Raw genomic sequence first — 24406 nt, 5'->3', positions numbered from 1 at the left:
GAGACTGAAAGAAACTAAATTTAGGATCAAGTAGTGAAAATCATGATTAGCTTTATTCTAAAGGAAAGTTTTTTGGGTGTTTTTTCTTTCTATAGCTTTACACAAAGGCTAGGGCAAACAGAGGCTGATAAAGGAATGTGTAAAGAAAAGTAGATTGCATCTTCAGTATATATTTTGAGTTTTTTTGATCTACATGTCTGTATGTAGATATGCAAAAACATATGCTTTGTGTTGTCCAGTGCCCACTTTGTTTTAATTAATATCTTGGATTAAAATCTTAATGGCTAAAAGACCCCTTAGCGTTGAGATTACTCCTAAAGTGAAACAGCATTAATACGAGATTTGCATTTGACATCCACATGGGTGGAGTAAAACTTTATTGAAGAAAAATGGAACAACTTGTTTTTGCTGTGCACACATATGGTAAATTATGGCTATACTGTATTTCTCAGTACAAATATGGAAATAGTCAAAATAGTGTACATTTTTCCTTTAATAATTTTCTGTAGGTCAATGAGATAAGTATGCAGGGATCTAACCTAGGGAGAGGATCTTTTTCCTCCTCTCTGGAGAACTTTTAAGTCCTTCTCCACCTTGTCTCTGTATTACATTTCTGAACTTCAGAAATGCATTTGCGTAGAAATATTTCTAGGTGTTTGATATTATAACTTTTACTGATTTTTTTTTTTTTTTCCAGCTGAAAAAAAAAAAAAGAATATTTTAAACTTTTTGTAGCTTCTTTGCTGTGCAATATCCCAGCTTAAGTCTTGTAAAATTTAAAATGTGTAGAATTACTTTGCCCTTCAATACAGTTGTTGTTCATGGTTCTAAATAAAAAATTGCATGAGCTCGCACAGTGGTAATGACTTGTTTAAAACTAGAACTCTAGTAAACTCTGTCTGCTCTTTATGTGTAACAGGAAATGGCAAGTGATGAGCTGAAAGAAATGCGCAAAAATCTGACCAAAGAAGCTATCAGAGAGCACCAGATGGCTAAAACGGGAGGTACCCAAACTGATCTGTTTACATGTGGCAAGTGCAAAAAGAAGAACTGTACATACACCCAGGTACATGGTTATTCAGACTCTTCGTTTTCCTTAAGTCCTATATAGGACTTAGCTTAAGTCCTATATAAAGATTGTCAGAGAAAAAAAGGTTTTATTACAAAATGAACTTTTAACAAAATGCTATCAAATTACAAAATCTCTGAAGATGGTTGCATCTACTTAAAGAATGTTTGTTGTGTTAATTTACCAAAGATTTTATGTAAATCCAAACCGAGTATCTATATAGCCTGAAACGTCAGTTTCTTTACAGTGCTGAGTTTTTGCTCTTTCTTCTTATTACATCTTATTAATATGGTTTTATGTGAAGGAGAGCTAATTTACTGTTTTTAATGTGTGTAAACTTTTCTTTACAGAGGGAATAAATATCAGAAAATAATGATACATACATGTAAAATATATATAAACATATACACGTGTATATTTTTATATATATAATCTACCATTTGACTAACACTAGACCCTGTTTTACCATCATTCCTACAACCTTTTTCTATTTTAATTAGGAAATATGTGCAAGAAGAAGGGCTTTAATTTGTTTAGCAGTGCTCAGGGCATGTAATTTTGATCATAGGATCAGCTGCGTTTATAATTTAATATTGTATATCAGATGCTTTAAGTAGAAAGCTGTTTTTCAGTCATGAGATTTTTAAGCCTTTGCAACAGTAAATGTGTGTAAAGCTGTATTGAACATGTAGTTTTACTGCAGAATCTTTTTTAGAAGTACGTGCACAGTTTCTATGCCAAAATTGATATTTTAGTGCTACTAAATCTGTCAAAACATAAGTTTATGATCGCTTTATAGTCTAGACAAAAAAAAAAAACCAGTTTCAATTGATATGGAAAGTTAACTTGTGTTTTTATCCAAATGTATTTCCTTAACGTTAAACTTTGATTTTAAACCTTTACGTTGAACACATACTAACAAAAGTTGAAGATACTAATTTTCCTTTTCTGCTCTGGCTCTTGCCTTTGCCAAAGGTGCAAACCCGCAGTGCTGATGAACCCATGACAACGTTTGTTGTCTGTAATGAATGTGGAAACAGATGGAAGGTAAGACTGTTGAACTGCTCTGCATCTTTGATAGCAGACAGCCAGGCTCTGTGCTTAATTTTGGTTTACAGGAAATGACAAATGAGTTTCTGTCGACTTTTGGTTATTTCTTAGCCCATTAATGATATTACATGTTGATATTGCAAAATAGCCTTAAGTTAGAAAAGTACTGTTGATTGAAGGTGAGATCACACAAGTAGGGTGGTGGCAAAGGGGGAGAGAAATCAGGGCATTGACTTAGTCCTTGTGACATTTAGTTACTGCTTTGCCATACGAAGTAGTGGCAAGTTAGTCACTGTGTTTTCCCTTTCTTCACCCAAAGCTATTCTAACTATTTTAAATCTTTGCTTTGATGAGTGGTATAGGCCTTGTTAGACCTCTTGTTGTTCTGTTTTTTTTTTTTTGCTACTTTGAAAAGAAGAGGGGATAAAAAAAAAATGACTGCTGCCATATTCCTGTTTCAGGATGAGTGTAGGGCAGTGATAACTTGATTTAAATTGTTTTTTAAGTTCAGGGAATGGGAATTATAAAAGTTTCTGAGGAACACTAGTAGTCCAATAAAGTGGAGAAACACTGAAATGAAGGCTTGTAAAATTTACAACTTAAGATGTGATAGATGCAATATGAAGCATGATACCCTCATTCTGTTATTTTTCTGTGTTAAGAATGCTGCAGCTCTGCAGAACCATGTTGCACAGCATACATTAAGACTTCAGGAGGGCCAACTTTGGCCTTTTCAAGCAATTGCTAGGGGAAATCCCATGGGACAGGGTACTAGAAGGTAAGGGGGCCCAAGATAGTTGGTTAGCATTCAAGGACTGCTTCTTCCGAGCTCAAGATCAGAGCATCCCAACAGGAAGGAAGTCAAGGAAGGGTACCAGGAGACCTGCATGGTTGAACAGGGAACTGCTGGGCAAACTCAAGTGGAAGAAGAGGGTGTACAGATCGTGGAAGGAGGGGCTGGCCACTTGGGAGGAATATAAGTCTGTTGTCAGAGGATGTAGGGAGGCAACTAGGAAAGCTAAGGCCTCCTTGGAATTAAACCTTGCAAGAGAGGTCAAGGACAACAGAAAGGGCTTCTTCAAATACATTGCAGGTAAAGCCAACACTAGAGGCAATGTAGGCCCACTGATGAATGAGGTGGGGGCCCTGGAGACAGAGGATAAGAAGAAGGCGGAGTTACTGAATGCCTTCTTTGCCTCTGTCTATACTGCTGGAGGCTGTCCTGAGGAGCCCCGGACCCCTGTGGCCCCAGAAGAAGTCAGGATAGAGGAGGAATCTGTCTTGGTTGATGAGGGCTGGGTCAGGGACCAATTAAGCAACCTGGACGTCCATAAATCCATGGGCCCTGATGGGATGCACGCGCGGGTGCTGAGGGAGCTGGCGGAAGTCATTGCTAGGCCACTCTCCATCATCTTTGCTAAGTCGTGGGCAATGGGAGAGGTGCCTGAGGACTGGAGGAAAGCAAATGTCCCTCCAGTCTTCAAAAAGGGCAAGAAGGAGGACCCGGGTAACTATAGACCGGTCAGCCTCACCTCCATCCCCGGAAAGGTGATGGAGCAACTTGTTCTTGCTGCTGTCTCTAGGCACATCAAGGACAGGGGGATCATTAGGGGCACTCAGCATGGCTTCACCAAGGGGAAGTCATGCTTAACCAACTTGATAGCCTTTTATGAGGATGTTACCCGGTGGATAGATGATGGTAAAGCTGTGGATGTGGTCTATCTCGATTTCAGTAAAGCGTTTGACATGGTCTCCCACAGCATCCTCGCAGCTAAACTGAGGAAGTGTGGTCTGGATGATCGGGTAGTGAGGTGGATTGTGAACTGGCTGAAGGAAAGAAGCCAGAGAGTAGTGGTCAGTGGGACAGAGTCCAGTTGGAGGTCTGTGTCTAGCGGAGTCCCTCAAGGGTCGGTTCTGGGACCAGTTCTATTCAATATATTCATTAATGACTTGGATGAGGGAATAGAGTGCACTGTCAGCAAGTTCGCTGATGACACAAAACTGGGAGGAGTGGCTGATGTGCCAGAAGGCTGTGCAGCCATTCAGAGAGACCTTGACAGGCTGGAGAGTTGGGCGGGGAGAAATTTAATGAAATATAACAAGGGCAAGTGTAGAGTCCTGCATCTGGGCAAGAACAACCCCATGTACCAGTACAAGTTGGGGATAGACCTGTTGGAGAGCAGCATAGGGGAAAGGGACCTGGGGGTCCTAGTGGACAACAGGATGACCATGAGCCAGCAGTGTGCCCTTGTGGCCAAGAAGGCCAATGGCATCCTGGGGTGTATTGGAAGGGGTGTGGTCAGCAGGTCGAGAGAGGTTCTCCTCCCCCTCTACTCTGCCCTGGTGAGGCCGCATCTGGAATATTGTGTCCAGTTCTGGGCCCCTCAGTTCAAGAAGGACAGGGAACTGCTAGAGAGAGTCCAGCGCAGAGCCACGAAGATGATTAAGGGAGTGGAACATCTCCCTTATGAGGAGAGGCTGAGGGAGCTGGGTCTCTTTAGCTTGGAGAAGAGGAGACTGAGGGGTGACCTCATTAATGTTTATAAATATGTAAAGGGCAAGTGTCAAGAGGATGGAGCCAGGCTCTTCTCAGTGACATCCCTTGACAGGACAAGGGGCAATGGGTGCAAGCTGGAACACAGGAGGTTCCACTTAAATATGAGGAAAAACTTCTTTACGGTGAGGGTGACTGAACACTGGAACAGGCTGCCCAGAGAGGTTGTGGAGTCTCCTTCTCTGGAGACATTCAAAACGCGCCTGGATGCGTTCCTGTGTGATATGGTCTAGGCAATCCTGCCCCGGCAGGGGGATTGGACTAGATGATCTTTCGAGGTCCCTTCCAATCCCTAACATTCTGTGATTCTGTGATTACTGCATAAAAAGAAATTCTTCTATGCATCTAGTTTTACATACCTTATTACTGAATGTTGTTCAAATCTATACTTCAAGATATCTAAATAATTTATAAAGCTTAGAAATTGTTTGATGCAGTACCTGGAAAAGTTCATTTGTCCTTAAAACCTTCTGTAAGGTGGCGGTTACAAAAGTGTCCATATAAAAATGCTTGAGTGAAGGAATGGTTATGATAAAAGAAATGGTTTAGCTAGGAATTTCCATATCCTAAATATGGTGTCATATTTCTGTTTCTTCTTGCAAAGATTTAGAAATAAGCTTTATGAAGATCTCATAAAAATTCTTTTCTTTTGACAGTTCTGTTAGAAGAAGAAATTGTCAAGACATCTGGACCAGTATGAAAGAGGATTTTGTAATTCGCTTTAAAAAGTAGGCTAAAGCATCTAGCTTCCTGCAAATGAGAGGTTTCTTGGGTTTTGGGGTTTTTTTTGTTTGTTTTTTTTTTTTTTTTTAAAAAAAAAAAAAAAGCAGCATACATGCCTGAAGTTAGCTTTTGTTTTGACACAACCATCATTTCCTTAAATGCCTTCCTATAGCTGATAGTCAGTAGGGCCAGGTTGCTCAATTGTATGGTGAATGTTAAAATATTTTTTCATTTTTATAAGTAAGTTGACATTAAACTTTTACCAATTAAACATTTTGGTAATTGGCTTGTTTTTTTCTAACTATGTGAATAATGTACTGTATTTTTTTGCGGTCTGAAACATACATGGTCCTCCCATATGTATTTTATCTCTTCACATTTGTTCAGTTATAAGAGCAGAATTTGTTTCTTGCTGTGGTGTTCACTAGTTTTGCACAGAGAAAAGGTATGTAACTTCATCTAATTATGTTAAACTCAGTTGTTAACTAAATCACAATTTAGTTAACTCTCTAGTTTGTACATACTGTTTCTGAATTAGGACTACATTTGTGGTCATGGGGTTTGGAAATTTACTAGTGGATATGATGAACTCTTTTGCAATGGTTGGTTAAGCTTGTTTATGTAACCAGCTTTGGTCAATGCAATATATTTTATTGCCCAAAGCATGTATTTTACATTCTATCAGTAGGTATTATTTCTAGGAATGTCTTAAAATAGTCAATTAAATCTGATTTGAGTGTTCAGTTTTGCTTAATGTGCTTGACAACCAAGTTTGGTTTAGAGTTTGTAAATAAGCAAAGGCATTGTGTTGTAGGCTGTCCTAATAACACTAGCTAACCAATTCATCACAATATAAACTGTCTGGGGAGGTAATATTAAATTCATCTCATATAAATGACATTAATTTTGTTCATGAACTGAATTTTGAGGTGTAGAATATCTGATGTCAATCATAGACCTGCAGGTGAGAATAAATTATTACAGTTATGGTCTTTTCCATATGTGGAATGATATAAATACTGCTTTGTTAGAGCGTGCTTTTTAACAGTGCACATGTTTAGAAGTATTTTCAAATGCACTTTCAAGGAAAAATGTGTCAACATCTTTAGACGAGATTAAATTATTTCATTATATCTAAGTTTACATTATTTAATTTATTGAAGCCTGGGGCTGAGGAGGTCTATCCTGGCAATGTATAAAGGATGGGAAGAGTATGTGCGGTTCCTGAAGAATAAATTACTTGACTGTAAAGGAAAACTAAGATCTTCTATGTTGAATATTCTTTGCATGATGGTGGCAATCATAACAAATGAGTTGGAAATAGTATGATGACACTTGAGCTTTACAAGACAAGAAGTGTTTGGTAAATACTTTATAGAGCAAGCTTTTCCAGCCAGCTTGTGCATGGAAAGAAAAGTGGCTTTTCTGCTGAAAGAAAAAATGATTAAAATAGAAGTTTAGTTACAAACATTTTCTAGGCAGAAAATTGTTCAGCATTTAAAGTTTCTTGCATAACTTTGTATAAAAATGTTTTTAACTCAATTTATTTGATATTAATGCCCTAATTCAGAAAACATTATTTTTTTCTACTAACAGAATGGGTTTATTTTTAGCCTGTATGTAGGTCCTTTGGCAGGATTACTTCTTAGGAGTTACTTAAAGAGGTGTAATTGATTTTTTTTTTTTTCCAAGTTTTTTAAGATGGCGACAAACTAATGATAGACGTTTAATATCAATTGCAGTGCTTTCTTTGGAGACCTTTGTGAAGGAACAAGTCCAAAAAATTATGTTAAAATGATTGCAAATTAGATGCCAAGCAGACCTAAATTTCCACTGCTGTTCACAGCATATATACATGCAGACACAGGTTGGTTTGCATAACCTTCCTCACGCTATGTGTCCTTTAATCTTTATGCCTGACTGTGACACTTGGGAAAATCGCCTTTTGAGAAAATATAGTAGTTGTCTTTCTGTACTTACTGAATTATATCTGGACTTCATTAAAAGAACTAGAACTGCAATAATGCTTTCTGTGATGAAGGTGTAACCAAGTAGGAGTTCAAATAAAATGTTGTTTCACTTAATGTTACCTTATGGCTGTGGCAACAGCCTTCACCCTTTCTCTCTCCTGTCCCCGAGGTAAAAAGAACAGTTTCCTTCTTGCAGTGAAAGATGAAGTCCAAGAACTAGATCCAAAAAGGTCGTAGGTGCCTAAATTCTATTCATGCTTCATTTTGGTTACCCAAATCCAAAAATAAAACTGCCCAGCAGTGAGCTTTGGATGCACCTCTGTTCAACAGGTGCTTCAGTTTTTCCAGTTGTCTGAAATTGCTCTCCTCTGTTGGAGAGGATGCAAACGCTGAAGGATGTGTAGAAGGATGTAGAGGTGGGGCTGGGACCATCTCTCTGTTCTCCAGCTGCCTGGCTTGTCTACTGACCTGCAGTCGTGCTACAACTGATCCAGTACATTGGGATATTTTACGCAGTGAAACGTGCTGGCAGAACTGGTGATGACTCTCTCCCATCCAAGAGTAGCAGGTTTGTTTATTACCTTTATGGATCTTTGAATCCTCTCAGATAAAGGAGAGACTGGAACATAATTGCCCTACAACTTAAGCGAGTTTTTACACTAATCTAGTAGAGAAAAAGAAGGGGCCGTGTTCCTCTTAAAGTGTGTATGTAGATCTTTAAGGATGCCATCTTTCTTCTGTAAGGAAGGCTAGAAGTTTCTGCTGCTCAGAAAACAGGGCTTCTTGATCCTTAGTTAGAAGGCATTTCCTCATATATAATTCTGTTAACTTGCTCAGGAGAAAGTGTGGGTTTTAAAATATCTTGTACTGAATGATGCTTTTTGACTAGCCCTAAGCAGAAGGTAAATATCTGATGAATGATCTTGGCTTTTGTGAATCTCACTTTGAAGCCCTATTGCACTTCCCAAGCATTGCAAAGGAAGTGCCTGGTTTTTATCCAGAGTTCAGGATTTCACTTGTGGTCACACTGATGAATTTTAAAATGAAACTTACAACCCATACCAGCTTAGGTCGAACTTAAATTCATCAACATGAAGTCTTCATTCTGCAAAAAGTGGTTGTATTACCTTTCAAACGCATGCCTTTTGAAATAGATCATTAGTAGTCATTCGTATAAATAAACCTGAGGAGTTTCACCACTTTAAGTACAATTTCAAACAGCTGTATATTAGCTTCTGTTTCACTACATCATCACTAATCTTGAATTGTTTTACCATTTTAAAAGGTTTGGGATTAATCTAGCTGTAACATTAGTATAGAAAATCTTTCATTAATGTCATTGAAATGATACTGATACCTTTTGTGGCAGAAGACACGTATTCTTAAGTACTGTTTAGAGCAAACTTGTTTAAAAGTTATTTCACATTGTGATAGTCTTTCTCATCACTTTCTCTTTTTCAGATATCCTTTGTAATCAGAAAGTGCATAAGTACATGATGTTTGTGTGATAAATTTTAATCTATCTTTATATAGTAGAGCCCTTCAGGATATATATACACACATTTTTTTTCCTTTGTATTGTGCTAATGACTTTGGAATTTAAAGGTCAGTGTAAGGCACAATATGTTGGCTGAAGGAGCCCATGCAATTTTAATACTGCTTAGCAGGCTAGTGAAAAGAGCAGTCTTTAACAGTATGCATGTTCTGTGGGAGTTACTGGTTTGTGAAGTGCAGACATTGAAGAAAGAATACCAGTGGACTGGAAAGTTGTTAGAGCTTAATGATACCCTGCAGTTAGATAAATGCCAAGACAAACCAACCATGCTTATTTTCAAGCTAGGACAAATTGATTTTGTGGTAATTTCTTACTTGATGAATTATAAATAATATCTTGTATCAATATGATTGTTTTCACATGCTATTCATATAACAGCTTGTCTATAGTAACTTTTCCTTTTCAGTGCAGCTCACTTTTGCCCTAAAATGTTTGTGCATAATGAACAGCTATATAGTAGTGAAATGTAGTTAAAAACCTGTCTTCTGTGTCGGTGGGTTTTTGTTTTCCTCCCTCCCTCCCCCCTTCAATTAAATCCAGCATTAAACAGCCTCAAAATAACAAGATATTTAGGGGAGTGGGTTGTTTGTTTGGGTTTTTAAGAGATACTCTCAGGGTATCTAGGGACCAGCATTCTGCCATTGGTGTTGGGTATAAGCTTTAACCTAAAACACAGCATTAAAATTTGTTAAGATTTTTCAGGAAGGATGTGCATTGTAAATGTCAGCATATTGTAATGCAGAAGTAAAATGAAAATTGCCTAGAGAAGTGTAATTGCTTAGAAGTTGTGGCACATGGAAAATAAGCTTAGAAATTATTTTCTTTTAATAATCTGATGTTAACCATAGAACTGTCCAAACTAATATAGTTTTCTCTCCTGTTTTCATTGCATCTTTTTTTTTCCTTGCAGAATAATAGAATATATTGTTTGATATAAAGTACGAACGTTTGGTCTGTCTTCCAGCTCTTAATGAGGTATCTTGGCAGGGAAGAGAGAGAACTTAAAAGAAATGAAAACATCCATTTCATGAAATGACACACTGAACTTTTTTTGATGTGTGCATCTGATCTTTCCAGCCAGCTGAATTTGACCTAGTTTAATTTACTTTGTCAACTTACAGTTCCAGAGCACTTTTACCCGCCCTGATTAAAACCAAGTACAGCATCATCAGTTTGACTGCGGGCTCCCTATGAATGCTGCCTTATTGATGTATCTAGTTTGTTTTGTTGAAGTTACTACCTATCATGTAATATTTTATGTAAACTGAAATTGTACTGATAGTGATCTGGGTATGTTTACTAGAAATTCAGCTGAGAGAACCAGCGTTGATACGTTAAGCGCTGGCAACCGCTAACTGGACCAGGTCTAAGGTAGTGGTATATAGAAGGGCTTCCTCTTAACTCAGTCATCCGATGTTGTGCTACAGAGGGCAAAAGCACTTTGATTTGCTCTCTCTCTTCAGTTTGTTTACTTTTTTTGTGCTGACATGTTGAATAGTGCTTTGATTTTTGAAGGAGATGATGGAAACTGGTCCATAGCTATCGTTAACTTACTGTGTATTGGGGTCTTCTCCTGTGGTGCTGTGTAATGAAAAATCTCATCATTCTTTGCTTAATAATGCGAATGCAGTAAGGGGAGGAGAACATGTCTTCTGCCAGGTGCACTAAGGAAACAATCAAATTGATCTCCTAAGTTCTGCCTTCTTATTCCCATTTCATTTTTTTAGAGGAAGTCCCATTTCGTGCTTTTCGTAGTGCTGGAATTAGGCAAAGAGTAGGTTTTAGAAAGGCTACTGTAAATGTCACTGAACTATGCCTGTCTGGTTCTTCCCTTGTAGGGGTATTTCTTGTCTTTCTGTTCCCCATATGTCCTTTTCCTACCTATACGTGTCATTTGGTTCATTTAAATAAATGTGCAGGAAAAAATACAATTCAATGGAAGTCCGCTATAAACTCCAAAGTTTAACATAGTGGAATTGTAGTGAATCTTGTAATTTAAAATAAAGAAGTTATTCTAATAACAGATCTACACATAAATTATATGGATTCAACTTACTTTCTTCCTAGTACTTCCTGTGATTCCTGATTTTGAGATATGACCAGAAATCAAGTGTAATGCATTGGGTATACTGTAAATGAATGTGGTTTATTAGTGGATAGAGCTGTTGCTTTTCTTTTGGACAGTCTGAAATAGTGCAGTATCAGAACAGAATACTTCCAGCTTCCTTCTTTTGTCAATTAAATGTGTGCGTATCTGTAATAGAAACCTTACAAGATCTGTCAGGTAACAGGAGAATTTAATATGTACAAAACCAAGATGGTTGATGCTGCCATCCTCTCAGGAGCAAATAGTAAAGGGTTTTTACATCTACCCTCCGAGGGAAGAGAAGAGTGTGTGAGAATTCTTGTGCTTTATTTTGGAATTTAAGTGCCCAGACTCTTCTTCCTCTTAAGTAAATAATTTAACTTTATAAACATCAACAATATGAACTTAAAAATGCTTTCAGCAGACTCTAGTAGTAAAATAACAATTCTTCAGCAAAAGATTTTTATAGGCAGCATTATTTCAACCATTAGCTTTCATAAACTTGAGATTGCCAATACCAATTTCCAGTAACGCACCATATACACATTAAATATACCAAGACAAGTGGAGTCTACCTGTGCCAGGTATGATATGTGAAACTTTGTCTAGTGTAACCCAGATATTGACAGTACTGTTTTTACTTTGGTCACAGTGTGGATGGGACAAATGGTTTGGTTTTCAAGAAAATCCTAGCACTCCACTTAAAAATATAATTTAGTTTTCGTGCTCAGTTGGCATTTATACCTCGGACATACGTTGTAACAGATTTGCATCTGAGTTGCATGCTGTGTTTGAAAAAATACTGCATTTTTTGAACAACATCATTTTCTCTTAGTTCTTTTTTGCAAAGTAACACTGAATTTGTTCAGAACCTGTAGTTAGCTGATTGTGTCAGAGCCTTGTGCGGGTTTAAATCATTCAGTCTGTAGTAAAACTTGCCTGAGTTATTTTCAGGTAAATATCTGATTAATTCTAAATTCCCTGTGGATTGGCGTAGCCCAGAGTTCCGTTTCTTTTAAAATAAATACATTTAAGAAAAAATTCTATGCTTCAATGGATTTTTCAGATAAGGACCGAAGCAAGTCCTTATAAATAGCAGAGTTCATAAACCGTGGGTAGGAGTCTCTGTGCATTAAGGTATAAATTTGAAGCTGTGCATCGTCGAAGGTGTGTTGTGAGGGGTCCAGCATATTTCGGTTAATAACTTCTCTTACTCTGGAGTCCAGACTGACCTGCATATTAAAATAGAAAGTCACATAAATAACAGTGGTGAATAGTACATGTAGATTTTTTAGGTTTGTTTTATTGGTCTTTTTTAACCATTTCAGCTGGTGTCATTCAAGATTGTAAAAACTTCTAAATATTACTTAGGCAAAAAATGACTGTTGAAATTTGGAAGTAGCAATAACTTGAGTATGGATAGAGCAATGTTCTCACTGAGGTGACCTTACTTTGAACAAGGCTGCCTGCAATCCCATTATTATGGAAACCCGTGAGACTGGTGGACTATTTCCAGACCAACTTCCTGCTCTGTAGTAGAGAGGATTTGTAATTTTCTGTGACAGTTTGTTTCCTTGGGGGTTAGTGCTGTGGTAAAGAGACTGAATTTGGAGTAAGCACTATGACGCAGATGGGAACTGTAACCTGGGAAGCTGTTGCTTAATTCACCCTGGGAAGCAGGGTGAATCGATGCGAACCACAGGTATATATAATGATTCCATACAACATACAAGTAATATGGTCATTTTTTTTCTGCAAGGCTCTAGTGTCTGTAGAAAGATATTGGTGTTACTGGCATAGACTGACTAGATTTAAACAGCATTTTTATAAGTACATAAGTATAGCTTGCACTGCAAACAATTAAGTTTGAGTTTTGCAAGGATATTGGAAGGTTTAAAATTCCAGCCTATTTGGCAGGATTATATTCAAACCGAACTGAGGTATCTTTGAAACTTGACATATTTGCTAACAGCAAAGTGACAAGTAGTTCTGAAAATTTTCAGGAAGTCAGTGTGTTTGTTCTATGCCATATTTTGTCAGCTGCTCTTTGTGCAATTTGTGCTTCACAAATAACACTTTATTTGTCATTACTGTGCTTTGGAGAGACACGCACACACCCCCTTCTTGGTGCAAAGAAAAAAGAAACTGATTTGACCAGCAAATAAAATTTAAGTTGAGCATGGATAAAATTATCATCTGTGTCCTTGTGCCTCAGACTAAAGACTTCACATCAGCATGTCAGGGTAGCATAGGAAGAGCTTTCTTACAGCCAATGAAAGTAGTATTGACCATCTCATCCCAACAATGCATCTGCATTTTTCCCCTAAATCTCTACTTGATGGCAGTGGAATGTGGGGGACAGAAGTTCTCCCTGAGTATTGTTGTAGCTTTAAATACGTTAGAACTGACTGTGCAAAGCAGTATCAAAGGATGTATTGGGGAAAGTAATATACCTCTTTTGGAGAAAGGATAGAAATATAATCTTCATAAATTAGTCTTGCTTTTTCTTCAATGACACTTTTGTTGGATTCTTGTTTTAGTTCCTCGCAGGCCATCCAGAAAAGCATGTTTTCCTCGCTGAATTCTGTTCGTAGAAATTCACGAAAAGCATTTCTGCCAGCTGGAGTAAACATCAACTTGTCAAATGATTGAGCCCAGGCATTTACTTCTTCAAGAGTAGGAGCAGGGCTTGAGGAGGAAGGAGAGGACAAGAAGAGAGAAATGAATGATTGTTATTCAAGCTGTTTGCAGGAGGTATCTGCCATCACGATGTACCAAAATCACAAGGTTCATGGGGCTCTCATTCCTCACTGCAACTACCCACATGCAAACTATAGTAAACACATCTATAAGATGCTTTTTGGAAGTGTGCTTATTGAAAGCTCAGATGCAGATGATTGCAGCGCTTTGATGCAGAAATTGCAGTTTGCTGCTCAAAGTAATTGCAACAAAGAAGTCCCTCTGCAACAGCTAAGCATTTTTTCTGTACCTAATAGTCCTTGTTGAATCACTGTTTAAAATTGAATGAAAATACGTAGAAAGAAGCAATGATTCAAACCCCATAAAAGGTACCCTCCTGTCTATTACAGTTTTACAGGTGCTCCTACCTGTTTGAGCAACTCTGAAGAGACAGTTGCCTGACTCTTGGAGGATCTGAGTTCCTCTTTATTATTTTTGTAAGGCACTGCAAGTTATCTTCATTACATAGTGGCTGAGTGGGAACAGGATGTATTTAAAAATTGTTTCAGAAAAAAGAGGGAGACACTGTTTACAATGCTCGTTTTGATCTGCCATGTTATGAAAGTGGGGATGTGGTTACATGTTGCATATAAATAAGGTAAAAGACGATAGATCAGACCTTTGGTTCCTTAGGAGGTAAGAGACAGATGACTGCAAATTCAGCATAAATGACAGATAATAATAGTTATTTGCATATTTCAGGTAATACACTTTAATTATTTAGTGTGGTTTGTTGTTTTTTTTTTCATTTTAGCTTGACAGAACACTTAGTAAAGACCATACCTTTCCTCGCAGTTTGGAATACCCTCTGCTTGAAGTTCATGAGATGTTCTCCTTGCTCTCTCTTCGTCTTGATTTCTAACAGTAAGACTGCAAGGTAGCAAACAAAATTTTAGTCAACTTTATAGAGGAAAAGGCTGAATGTACACTAGATGCTTTTCCTCTGATATTTTTAAAAAAAATCAGCTAAAAGGACAGAAGCTAACAGTAGCCACATTACTCATAGTTATACTTTGACATTAATTTTACAGTTGTATAAACCTGGCAGACTTTAATGTAGCTGAATGCTGTTCAATATTGTATCACATAGCGTTTCTATACAGGGAACGTAGATTCATAGAATACCTTGAGTTGGAAGGGACCCATAAGGATCATCGAGTCGAATTCCCTATATATATGTATACATGAGTGTGTGTACATATATATATATATATATATATATATATGGGATATATATGCATACATATACGTATACACAAGTACCCTTTATCACATACCAAATCTATTCTCCATTGACGCTTATGTGTATGCTTGAGACAATGTTTTTACTTGAGTTCAACTAGATGCACCGGTTTTATGTGAGTTAGATTTCAAGGTTGGTTGGTTTTGGTTTTGTTTTTTCTCCTTGGCTGTTTTTTATATCCATAGGGCACGATGAGGGCCGAGACTGGCTTAGAATAGTAACGATGTTACAAGAAAGCCAGAGTTCAGAAGCTGGAGTGCAAGTTTTAAGCAAGATAGACACTGCTGTGTGTGTTGTTGGAAGTGTAAGCATCTTTAAGAGTTCAGATGTAGATACAGCCGGATTGTGTGGTAATTGATTGCCACTTCAAGGAAGTGCTAGTACATGCTTAAAAATGTGAGGTCTGGAGCACAAAGAGCACATATATCATTGATGAATATCGTTTTGAGTATGTCTGATTGGAGATGAGTATTAGCTTGTTTGTAGCATTACAAAAAAAAAGGAATATTTGCTGCAATCGCTAGTGATCACTGAGACAGTTTTTCATGTCCCATGGAAGGGTAGCTGTCAACTCCTGCTGCTCTCATCATAGTTTAAATAACTCTAGTTTTTAAAAATTCCTTTTGTAGTTGCACGTCATTCTTTTTGATTTGAGACTGGATTTGAGAATATGCATATTTCTTTTTAGGGAATGGGGACTACGTTCCTCTTCATAGGCTATCATAGTTTAGTGAGAAATGCATGTGCGTACACATGGATACATTCATATAACGTGTAAAGCTCGTTAAAATTTGTCAAGAAGAAAAGGTGCCCAGTGAATTATAACCTGTAATTTATATGAAACGGGTCCTCCAACTGAAATAAAGCAATACAGTTGTTACAACTTCTAGGAAAATATAAAAATTTCTTCATTTGTATCTTACTTTCTTTAATGCTAATGTTGTAACAGTTTTGTTGCCTTAATCCTCAAGAATCTCATTTATCTCTAGTAAGGCTTTTTCTTAAACCAGTTGATTTTTCTGTCCTTTCTGCCTTCTAAACTCATGGCTCTGTCTTATTTGCAGCCTTACTATTTACTGGTTATCTCCTTCTCTTGCTTCCTCTAATGTTAGTCCATAATCTGCAGGGACCTGCTTTTCTCTTTGCCAAGGCAGTCCATGTGTTGAAGAGGTAGGGAAGCTTTCCTATAGCTAAGCTGGAAAGCAGTTATTGGAAACACTTTTTTTTTTTTCAATATCTGAACCATACATTCAAACCAATGAACTATTTCAGAAAAAAAAAAAATTAATTAATGTTAGTTCTCTATTCTTTTTGAGTGTACAGGTCTCAATCCTTTACTACCCTTTTTACCAGTGATTCTGGCCTTTTTTGAATATGAAAAGTGATATATTATTATTCCTCACACACAGACAAGAGGTGATATGCTTGTCTGAGTTATTTTTGGATTGAGGGGAACTAACAGATACAACAGAAAGGATTATAGTCTTCATAGGGGAAAAAGACAAATAACAAAAGCTTCCTTAAGAGAGCATTCCGTCCCTCAGAAAACAACTTGCAGGCAGGCTCTTTCCCTAGAAATGTACAGGTAAACAAAAAAAAAAAAGAGACTAGTGCAATACTGCATCTTCTCAGGATCTGAGAGTAACAGGCTGGAGGCTTGAGCTTTGGCTGTAGGAATGAACACAGGCTCTGAGCATCCTGCTGAGAGACTCATTTCTCCATTTCTTCATTCTAAATCTACTATTAAGAGTATGCTGAATATTGGATGTTCAGCCTCTCAGCTGCATGACTCATGTAGAATGTTATTTTTATTCCTATTCATAATTTTTCTGTTCAAAGTACTTGAGCTATTTTGAGGAAAGGCTCTATGAACAGGGAATATAAATAGCTTAATTACGGTTTGTTTTGCATTTCTTGCTACTAGAAAACAATTGCTCTCAAAAAAATCAGAAATTATTTTAAAGCTAAAACAAGCTGCTGTGTTTTGGAGCCTGTACTGGTTTCCCAGATGATTCTGAAATGCAAATAGGGATTTTAAGCATCGTGAAATTTGGGTACTTTCACACACCCTGTTGCGTAAATTGCTTTCTTTGAATTGTTGGAGTAGTGAGGCGCACAGAAAATAAGCATCCTGGAAAATATCAGGTAAAATGGCAAAAAGCACTTTATCGACAGTTTAAAAGATAAAATGCAAATTTTATGTACTCTGACTTAGATAAGTGTGCCTTATTTTTTCCTTTTATGGAAAGATGTGTGTTTGTGTAATATGCAGCTCTAGATCGAGCCACTTGCAGTTGCACTGGACAACTGTTCAGATGACACTGTAATTTGTATGGTGATGCTTTAACATAGATGCATTCTGCAAGGTAGCAAACTCTGATCCTATACAGGCACAGACACTCTCTCTTTAAGCTCTACCTTAGTTTACCTCTAAGCACCTGCTGAAAAGCTTGGTAGGATCAGAGCCAGAGTACTTGGCATCTTGAAAAAGAATCCACTCATTATTTGCATAAGAGAGGGCAGAACTGGGTATCTCTGCTTCTGATGAGCTGAGTACAAATAGCAAAAGATTGCTCAGCCTGCTCTTCCCTTGCCTTCTAATGGTGTTCTCCAAAGCATTTGCTACCAGCTGCTGTTGGAAAAAAATAATGGTGGAATAGATTCCTAGCCTGGGCTGTAAGGTTATTCATGACTTCTTCCCTTCACCTCAGTGCCAGGTTTGCTGGCTCGAAGTGTTTATATGGTGGATAGTGCATTTATAAGAAGCACTCAGCATTTATAAGAAGCACTCAGCTTGCTGTCAGTGTTTTGGTTGAACTCCTATGGCTGTTTTAAGACTTTTTTCTTTATTTCAATGCAAGTTCTGGTCTCTCCCATTAATTAACACTTGGCCCCAAACAGATACAGGACTTTTGAGTATGAGAAGCTTTACTTCAGTTTTAAATGAAATCACTTGGATCTGGAGGAGCTGGTAAGAGAGAGAAGGTGAACACATCAATAGTTCAAAGGAATCGAGTGATTACTTTTCCTCTTTTGCTTTGCGTCCATGATAAATTTTCCTCCATAACACCTTGTAGTGGGAGTTCTTCTGAATTACATTCTGCTTAACTCCTCATCTTCAGCAAATACCCACAATGTTTAAAGTCTCTGATCCTAAGGATTAACTACATATGAGTTGCAGATGCCATGAGTTGGCAGCACTAATTAATGACAACAGATCCAGTTGCCTTCAAAACATAAGAACAGTGCTGGGAACCTGATTATTCATTTTCTGGCCTACAAATTCTTCCACCTACTCCTAACTCCATTTAACACAGTCTGTGTTAAATCTAAAGCTGTGACATATTCTGGTATTGCTTTCAGTTTTTAGTGGAAGCCTTGGTGAAGTTCAAGGCTGGGGAGAACCAGTTCTGCATGAAACAGACCTTCCATTACACAGTATTGACATCAAAAGTACAACAAAGATACTGTACAGAGATTTTTTTTTTTTAATCTGTTATTTCAGTGGCAGGAAAAGAAAAGTAAACTGGAGTAGAAAGTTTTGTCTAGTACTAAAGCACAGTCATCTCTCCTAGTCCCAGATTAGCAGAATTACCCAGGTGGTTTGTTTGGCTTATGTTGTCCTATATACCGGCTATTGCCTCCCTCCACTGCTATTCTGTTAACCAGAGGCTTGAAGGAGAGGGGTTACCATGAACAGCTGCAGCAACAGCACCAACAAAAGCAGCAGGCATTGGACCCTCGATTTCCTGTGCTGTGCTGAGCTTGTGCGGCGCCTGGGGTCTCCTGGGTCGTAGACATCTGCCGTTTGCGCATCTCCATCCGCTCTGATCCCATGGGCTGCAAGACAGCAAGCGAAGGTGGAAGTAAGAAACATCTCTCTCTCTTTTTTTTCCTTTTGTTTGCTTTAAAAGTCTTACCAAGAACTGCTGAAGGCCACAGCTCTAATGGAACTGAAAAGCTAAATGCTTGATTTTTCCCCACAGAAACTCTTAGGAGTTGAATCCTTTGGAAGGTTCACTCATTTTATTTAAGTGCTGTTATGGAAGGCAAAGGGCTAATGAAATCTGCACATGGGTGGGAATACAAAGAGAAGAGAGTGGTGATGCAGGGAGAAAAAGGTGGAAGTGAGGGGTCTTGGAGAGGTGCAGCTCTTAGCACAGGGGTATATAAGCCTAGGAGTTGAAAAGGGTTTCCTGAGGTTTTGACTTCAAGGCCAGTTCTAAAGAAAATGGTACAGAATAGAGATAGATAGAGCCCCTTTGCCCTTTTCCTTTCTGACGTTCTCTCGATCAGCCAATGCACAGGCTTAGTGATGCTTGAGTGAGACACCTGAGCTCTCCTGAAAATCTGGCCTTCGGTGAGTATTGAGGATGTCTCAACCTGCAGGTTGCCGTGTAGCAAAGGGGAAGGGCCAATGCTTATCTGTCCATTATAGGTCTGACTGCCACAGTTTTTTAAAATGTTTTTCTTTCAAGAAGTAATTAAGTGCTTCTGTGAAGATGAAGAATTACTAATGGAGAAAACACGACTGGACGTTAATATTTAACATGCAGGTTTTTGATTGCCTCCCCCAACTGAAGACAGCATGAAACAGTTTTTGGTGGAAGCACTGGTTGTGGTTTTTGCACTGTTCTAGGAAACCTCTTTGGAGCCTGAATTCTGCAGATTGTGCAGAGAAGTGGTGTTAATGAAATGACAAGTCCCCTTGAAGTCCCTGTCCCTTTCTGACCTGTCTGCGAGCTTCAAACTTGCTCTACACCATGTAATAATGCTCTCCCTATTATGCTGAGGGTTGTGCCATATCCAAGTGACAGATGTCTTTTATAGATGAAATGCAAGCTTGTACAAAGATGAGTATGTCTGTCTCCATTTTGATTGTATTTGATTTTTGGACACATAACTAGTCAGCCTCGTGTGTCATGAGATCCCTTTGTGTGGAGTTTTTTTCAGGTTGCTAAACCTTCTTTTGAGGCCATGACAATTGTAGGGAATTAAAATCAGCCACTACCAATTTTGAGTTCTTTTTTTTTAATTGATAATTGAATTCCAGTATTGAATCATAATCTGATGAGCTGAATAGTGGAGGGTTAAAAGTTGCCTTCCTTTCTAAAATGTTCAGCCTGGTTTAGGAAATACTGTTGTTGTAACTTGAGGGAAAATGCACAAACGTTGTCACGGACTTGACAGAAGTGTCAGGAGAAGAAAGGAGATTATTTTAGCAGAGTGCAGTGTTACATTTTGTTGGATTTTTTTATGCTGAATTTGGTTCTCTCTTATAGAGCTTAATAGTTTTTGTTTTTGTGAGAACCACCCACTCTCCCAAGAGAAAAATGCACGACATGCTGAGCAGAAGATGCACCTGTTTTGCAGGAGGAATAAAATATAAGAACAACAATACAGATAGAAATGATAACCCATTTTGCAACTCTGTGGACCTAATCTGACAAGCAATGCCTAAATGCCCAGAAATAGAAAATCACAAAAAGAACATAGCTTCCAAAACCTCCACAAACTTTCTTGTTTCAAAATGTGGAAGAATAAATGTGAAATGTAGAATACATTTGTAGATTCAGATTTCTTTCCTTCAGAGTTTCAGATTCACAGGAATAGAACGAAGCCCTAAGTATTAATTTCCCTCTAGATACCTATACTTCTTTAAATGGAGCATCTTCATATTTCAATTAGAAAGTGATAGCATATAAAGCATTATTGGAATGATAATATTTCAGGCTGCTTTGGACAGTAAACTATTATTAATTAGAAAAGTGTAACTTGGATTCAGATATGTGTGGTTTATAATCCATCCACTCTTACTTTTGAGATGTTTTATGTGGATAGTTCACACACTCATATCTCTAATCCATATTACAATTGGACTGATGGTGGTCTGAGTAGAAAAGCTAGTTCCTGTTGTTTGCTTTTTTCCAAGGAGAAAGGTAAAGGACGGTGGAAGTAGGAAGAATACACTCTTCCTCCCCATCTCATCCCACTGTGGCTTAATTCAAGAGATCTTTCTGGATCCATTGTTACCATTTCAGATTCTACTTCAGAATTGTTCTTTGACGTCTAATGAAAGGGAAGAGTATGTAAGCAGCTCTATGGCAAAAACTGCCCAGCAGCACTGTGTCTTTGTTTCATTTCTGAATCATACACCTTACTTAGAAGTTTTCTGGTACTGTAGGTTTTAATGGATGTTTATCGTTGCATGGTTTCTCACACAGTTTACAGAAAATGAAGGATTGAGCAAGACAAAAATTCAAGACACTTTTTCAGATTAAATGATGCATTTTCATTTTTATTTGGCAGATGTATACCAGCTTTCTCATTGAATAAGCAAGTAGGGTTTGGTCATTTATGTGATGAAGATTTGTTTTGAAAGATATTTTTAGCAGATAAAACATGCTTTTGTGATAGCAGAGCTGTATTAGAGTAATGGGAAATAAGAGAAAGAAGACTGGAATATATCTGTTGGCTTAAAGACAGCCCAAGCTTTTGAATTACAAAGCTGTTTAGTGATTATCGTGCATGTATTTCCTGTGGCAATTGACAGTCATATTGTACATTCGATAGAGATTTTGAATGGATCACAAACTAATTACGATGTGACTTTCTGTAGTGTATAAGCAGGAATACTGTGGTGAGATACAGGAAGTAATTTACTCCTCTGTGCAAGTACTACGGGTATCACATTCCAAGAAAGATAGAGCATCTATCTAATCATCTAACAAGTTGTTTAGAAAGCATGACTTACACAGAAAAATTGTAGGAGTTTGGGTTGTTAATCTAGAAAGGGGAACTGAGAAGTATATTTATCTTCTGATCAGTAAAATGTTATGATGTTCTACTGTTCTCTAATTCTTTCAGAGATAAATAATGAGATAGCTTGGGCTAAATAAAATCTAGGCTTGGTATTATAGAATAGCAAGGTAGAGAGCTGAGCAGTGGTGCAGGTTATTACAAAGTTGTAGAAACTCCTTTGGCACAGATAGTATTAAGACCCATAAGACAAAACCATATCGGGCTGGTCCAGGTTCACAGAACAAGCAATGAGCAGGTGAACCATCCCAGCATTATTTTTCTAACTTCGTTCTTCCCTGGTTTTTTTTTTTGTTTGTTTGTTTGTTTTTTTTAATGCAGCTCTGGCTTTAAACCAAACTGTCGTCAAGCACATTGTTCTATATACCTTTCTACCTGGGCAAACTCCCTTTGGCACGTAAGAATAATTAATCTGCAGGAGAAGTGGATGTCTTGCATTAAAAGTCTAGGTTTTTGAGGTTTGTCCTCTAACCAGAATTGCAAGATAAAGTTAAAATGTTCATGTTTGCAGCACAATTTATTGCAAATGTATATCCCAATTGTGATTGTACCGAGACGGTGTAATGCCAGACATGAGGCCTGAACGCACAGTAAGACATAGGCTCTGCCTAAAGGATATGTCATAATTTTATATGTATATTCATGGATATACATGGAGTTTCTAGATTTCTTTGCTTTTTTAAAAAATATGTAATTTAAAAAAAAAAAGGTAAACCAGGGAAACACAAACCCTGCAGTTTTGCAGCTGTGCATGGTGATATAAGAAGTTTACCACGAGCTCCCTGTCTGCTGCTTTTGCTCTCCTATAAACTGCTCCTTGGCTGGAACAGAGGCAAATGTACAGACGCTGAGTTTGTGCAAGTCATCTAAGGATTCATTTTCAAAGAAAAGCACCTTGAAAAGCATTGAGACTATCTGAGTATGACTGTACACAGAGAAGTACAATGATCTTGAAAGGTGTATGGAAAAAAGTCATAGAGGTGAAGCAAGTTGTCTGAGATCATGCCGTGAGCTAATGACAGAGCCACTAATGGGACCCAAACAGAAAAGCCTTATTTTACATCTGTAGTTGTTTTTCTGCTGCCTATATCATATCCTGAATTTCACTATGGGTCATCGAAGTTCTCCATCACACTTTGCTGCTTCTTGCTGCAGCCACCATAGCTGTGTAACGAGCCTTTCCAGACATCTGCTCAAATTACTGTTTTGAGTTGTGCTCAGTGCAGGAATGGACAGTGGATTTATCGACAACTCCAGTGAAGATTATTTGTAGGAATTAACAAAATTCCTTGCTGCTTTACAGTACAGCCCCCATTAGCAACAATTTAAACAATTGCTTGACTGACTTGTGGATCTGTGGGAATGGAGGTGGCCCTTTTTGTGCCTTCAGTAGGCTTTAGGTGCTCAGGGCAAAAAGGAGAGGGTTTTTTTTTAGACCTCCCAGTAAACAGGTCTTCTGTTCATATAATGTTATGGTTGTTAACTTGGGACATCAGATCTGACTGGGTCATGCAGTAGGTGTAAAACCAATTAGAAAATCTAGTGCTTGTGTTCTTTTCATCAATGATGAGACTAACAGTATAACAGTATATATTTGTTGAAGAACTATTCATCTGTGGATCCTACTGCTATAGTACATGGTACCAGTGATTGGTGACCGCTTCAAGTTTATTAACCCACAGTATTAGGTTGAAGAGCCTCAACCAACTGTAATCAAAACCAGTGGAAGTGTGACTGCTAATTTTGCAAGAGGGCCTTCCTTATTTTCTAGGCTGATATTGTGGGTGATCAGGTTGTTTTAATAATGAAAACTCTGAATCATCTACAGCATTTTGAGCTTACCTTAAATTTGTTAAAGGGAATGACATATGTTGATACTTATGTTTAGCTAAATATTTTTGTTTTCCTATCCTAGTTGAGAATACATTTGGCAGACCCACAGGTGGTGGAGTGGGGAAGCAGGGTAAGAGGCACATGGGTATTGCTCCCCCACCAGCTGCTGCATTTCATAAGTAGCCTAAGAGGTGACCTAACTTGTCCCCACAACCTGACTGGGATGCTTAAATAATGATCTGTTTTCTTAAAACAATAGTATGATGTTGCAGAGACATGTATGTGCAGAGCTGGGCAGGGAAAACATTAGTTGTAGCAATCAGGTGGAAAAGGCTTTGGAGCTCGAGGAGCCCTGAGAGCTGAAGTGTGTGTAACAGTAAGTGCATTCAAGGGTTGAGGGATAGTTCAGAGCTGTTATTTGTCTGTAGAACAAAAGGGTGCATTCCTGAGGAAAACAAGGTGTACGGCCACCCTCCTACACCTGACGCTGTCAGGTAGATCACTTAAATCTCACAGAAGGCTGTTTTTTAGTCAATACAGCATTGAAGTGGGAAAGAACCTGCGATTGAACTGGACAGATTTCTCCCGTGGAGAAATTTTATAATGCAGTTAGGAAAAAAAAAAAAAAAAGAAGAAGAAACTAGGTGCATTTTCTGTAAACATCAGTGCAAATGTTCTTCTATCAGCCAAAATATTCTGTTCCTTATTGCCAGGTGTGCACTTTGAAAATGGCAATCAGTAAATACAGCTTGTTGTCACACAGCC

The 24406-nt window shown here is 38.0% G+C and overlaps 2 protein-coding genes across 3 annotated transcripts in view; one reads left to right on the top strand and one right to left on the bottom strand.

Annotated features, from left to right (window-relative positions):
* TCEA1 (transcription elongation factor A1) overlaps window positions 1–24406 on the top strand; it is a 51723-nt gene that overhangs the window by 25932 nt on the left and 1385 nt on the right. Inside the window, exons 8-10 of one of the 2 annotated variants that reach the window (XR_011047889.1) lie at window positions 920–1066; window positions 2045–2116; window positions 5330–5401. Coding sequence is in view for 1 of the 2 variants with exons in the window: in XM_068397310.1 (XP_068253411.1) it covers window positions 920–1066; window positions 2045–2116; window positions 5330–5338 (228 nt within the window). In the remaining variant the exon portion in view is untranslated. Of the gene's footprint in view, window positions 1–919; window positions 1067–2044; window positions 2117–5329; window positions 5641–24406 lie in introns of those variants that run through there. The other variant, XM_068397310.1, reaches the window with a different exon arrangement.
* The window catches only part of RGS20 (regulator of G protein signaling 20), a 41107-nt gene continuing 28751 nt past the window's right edge, over window positions 12051–24406 (bottom strand). The window contains exons 2-5 of the mRNA XM_068397311.1: window positions 18681–18829; window positions 14530–14616; window positions 13461–13695; window positions 12051–12239 (exon numbers count right to left, since the gene is read on the bottom strand). Coding sequence (XP_068253412.1) covers window positions 12051–12239; window positions 13461–13695; window positions 14530–14616; window positions 18681–18829 — 660 coding nt within the window. The remainder of the gene's footprint in view (window positions 12240–13460; window positions 13696–14529; window positions 14617–18680; window positions 18830–24406) is intronic.

The sequence above is a fragment of the Nyctibius grandis genome, chromosome 3, assembly GCF_013368605.1.
Source record: "Nyctibius grandis isolate bNycGra1 chromosome 3, bNycGra1.pri, whole genome shotgun sequence".
Classification (NCBI taxonomy): Eukaryota; Metazoa; Chordata; class Aves; order Nyctibiiformes; family Nyctibiidae; genus Nyctibius; species Nyctibius grandis.
This window is presented reverse-complemented; position numbering and strand designations above follow the sequence as displayed.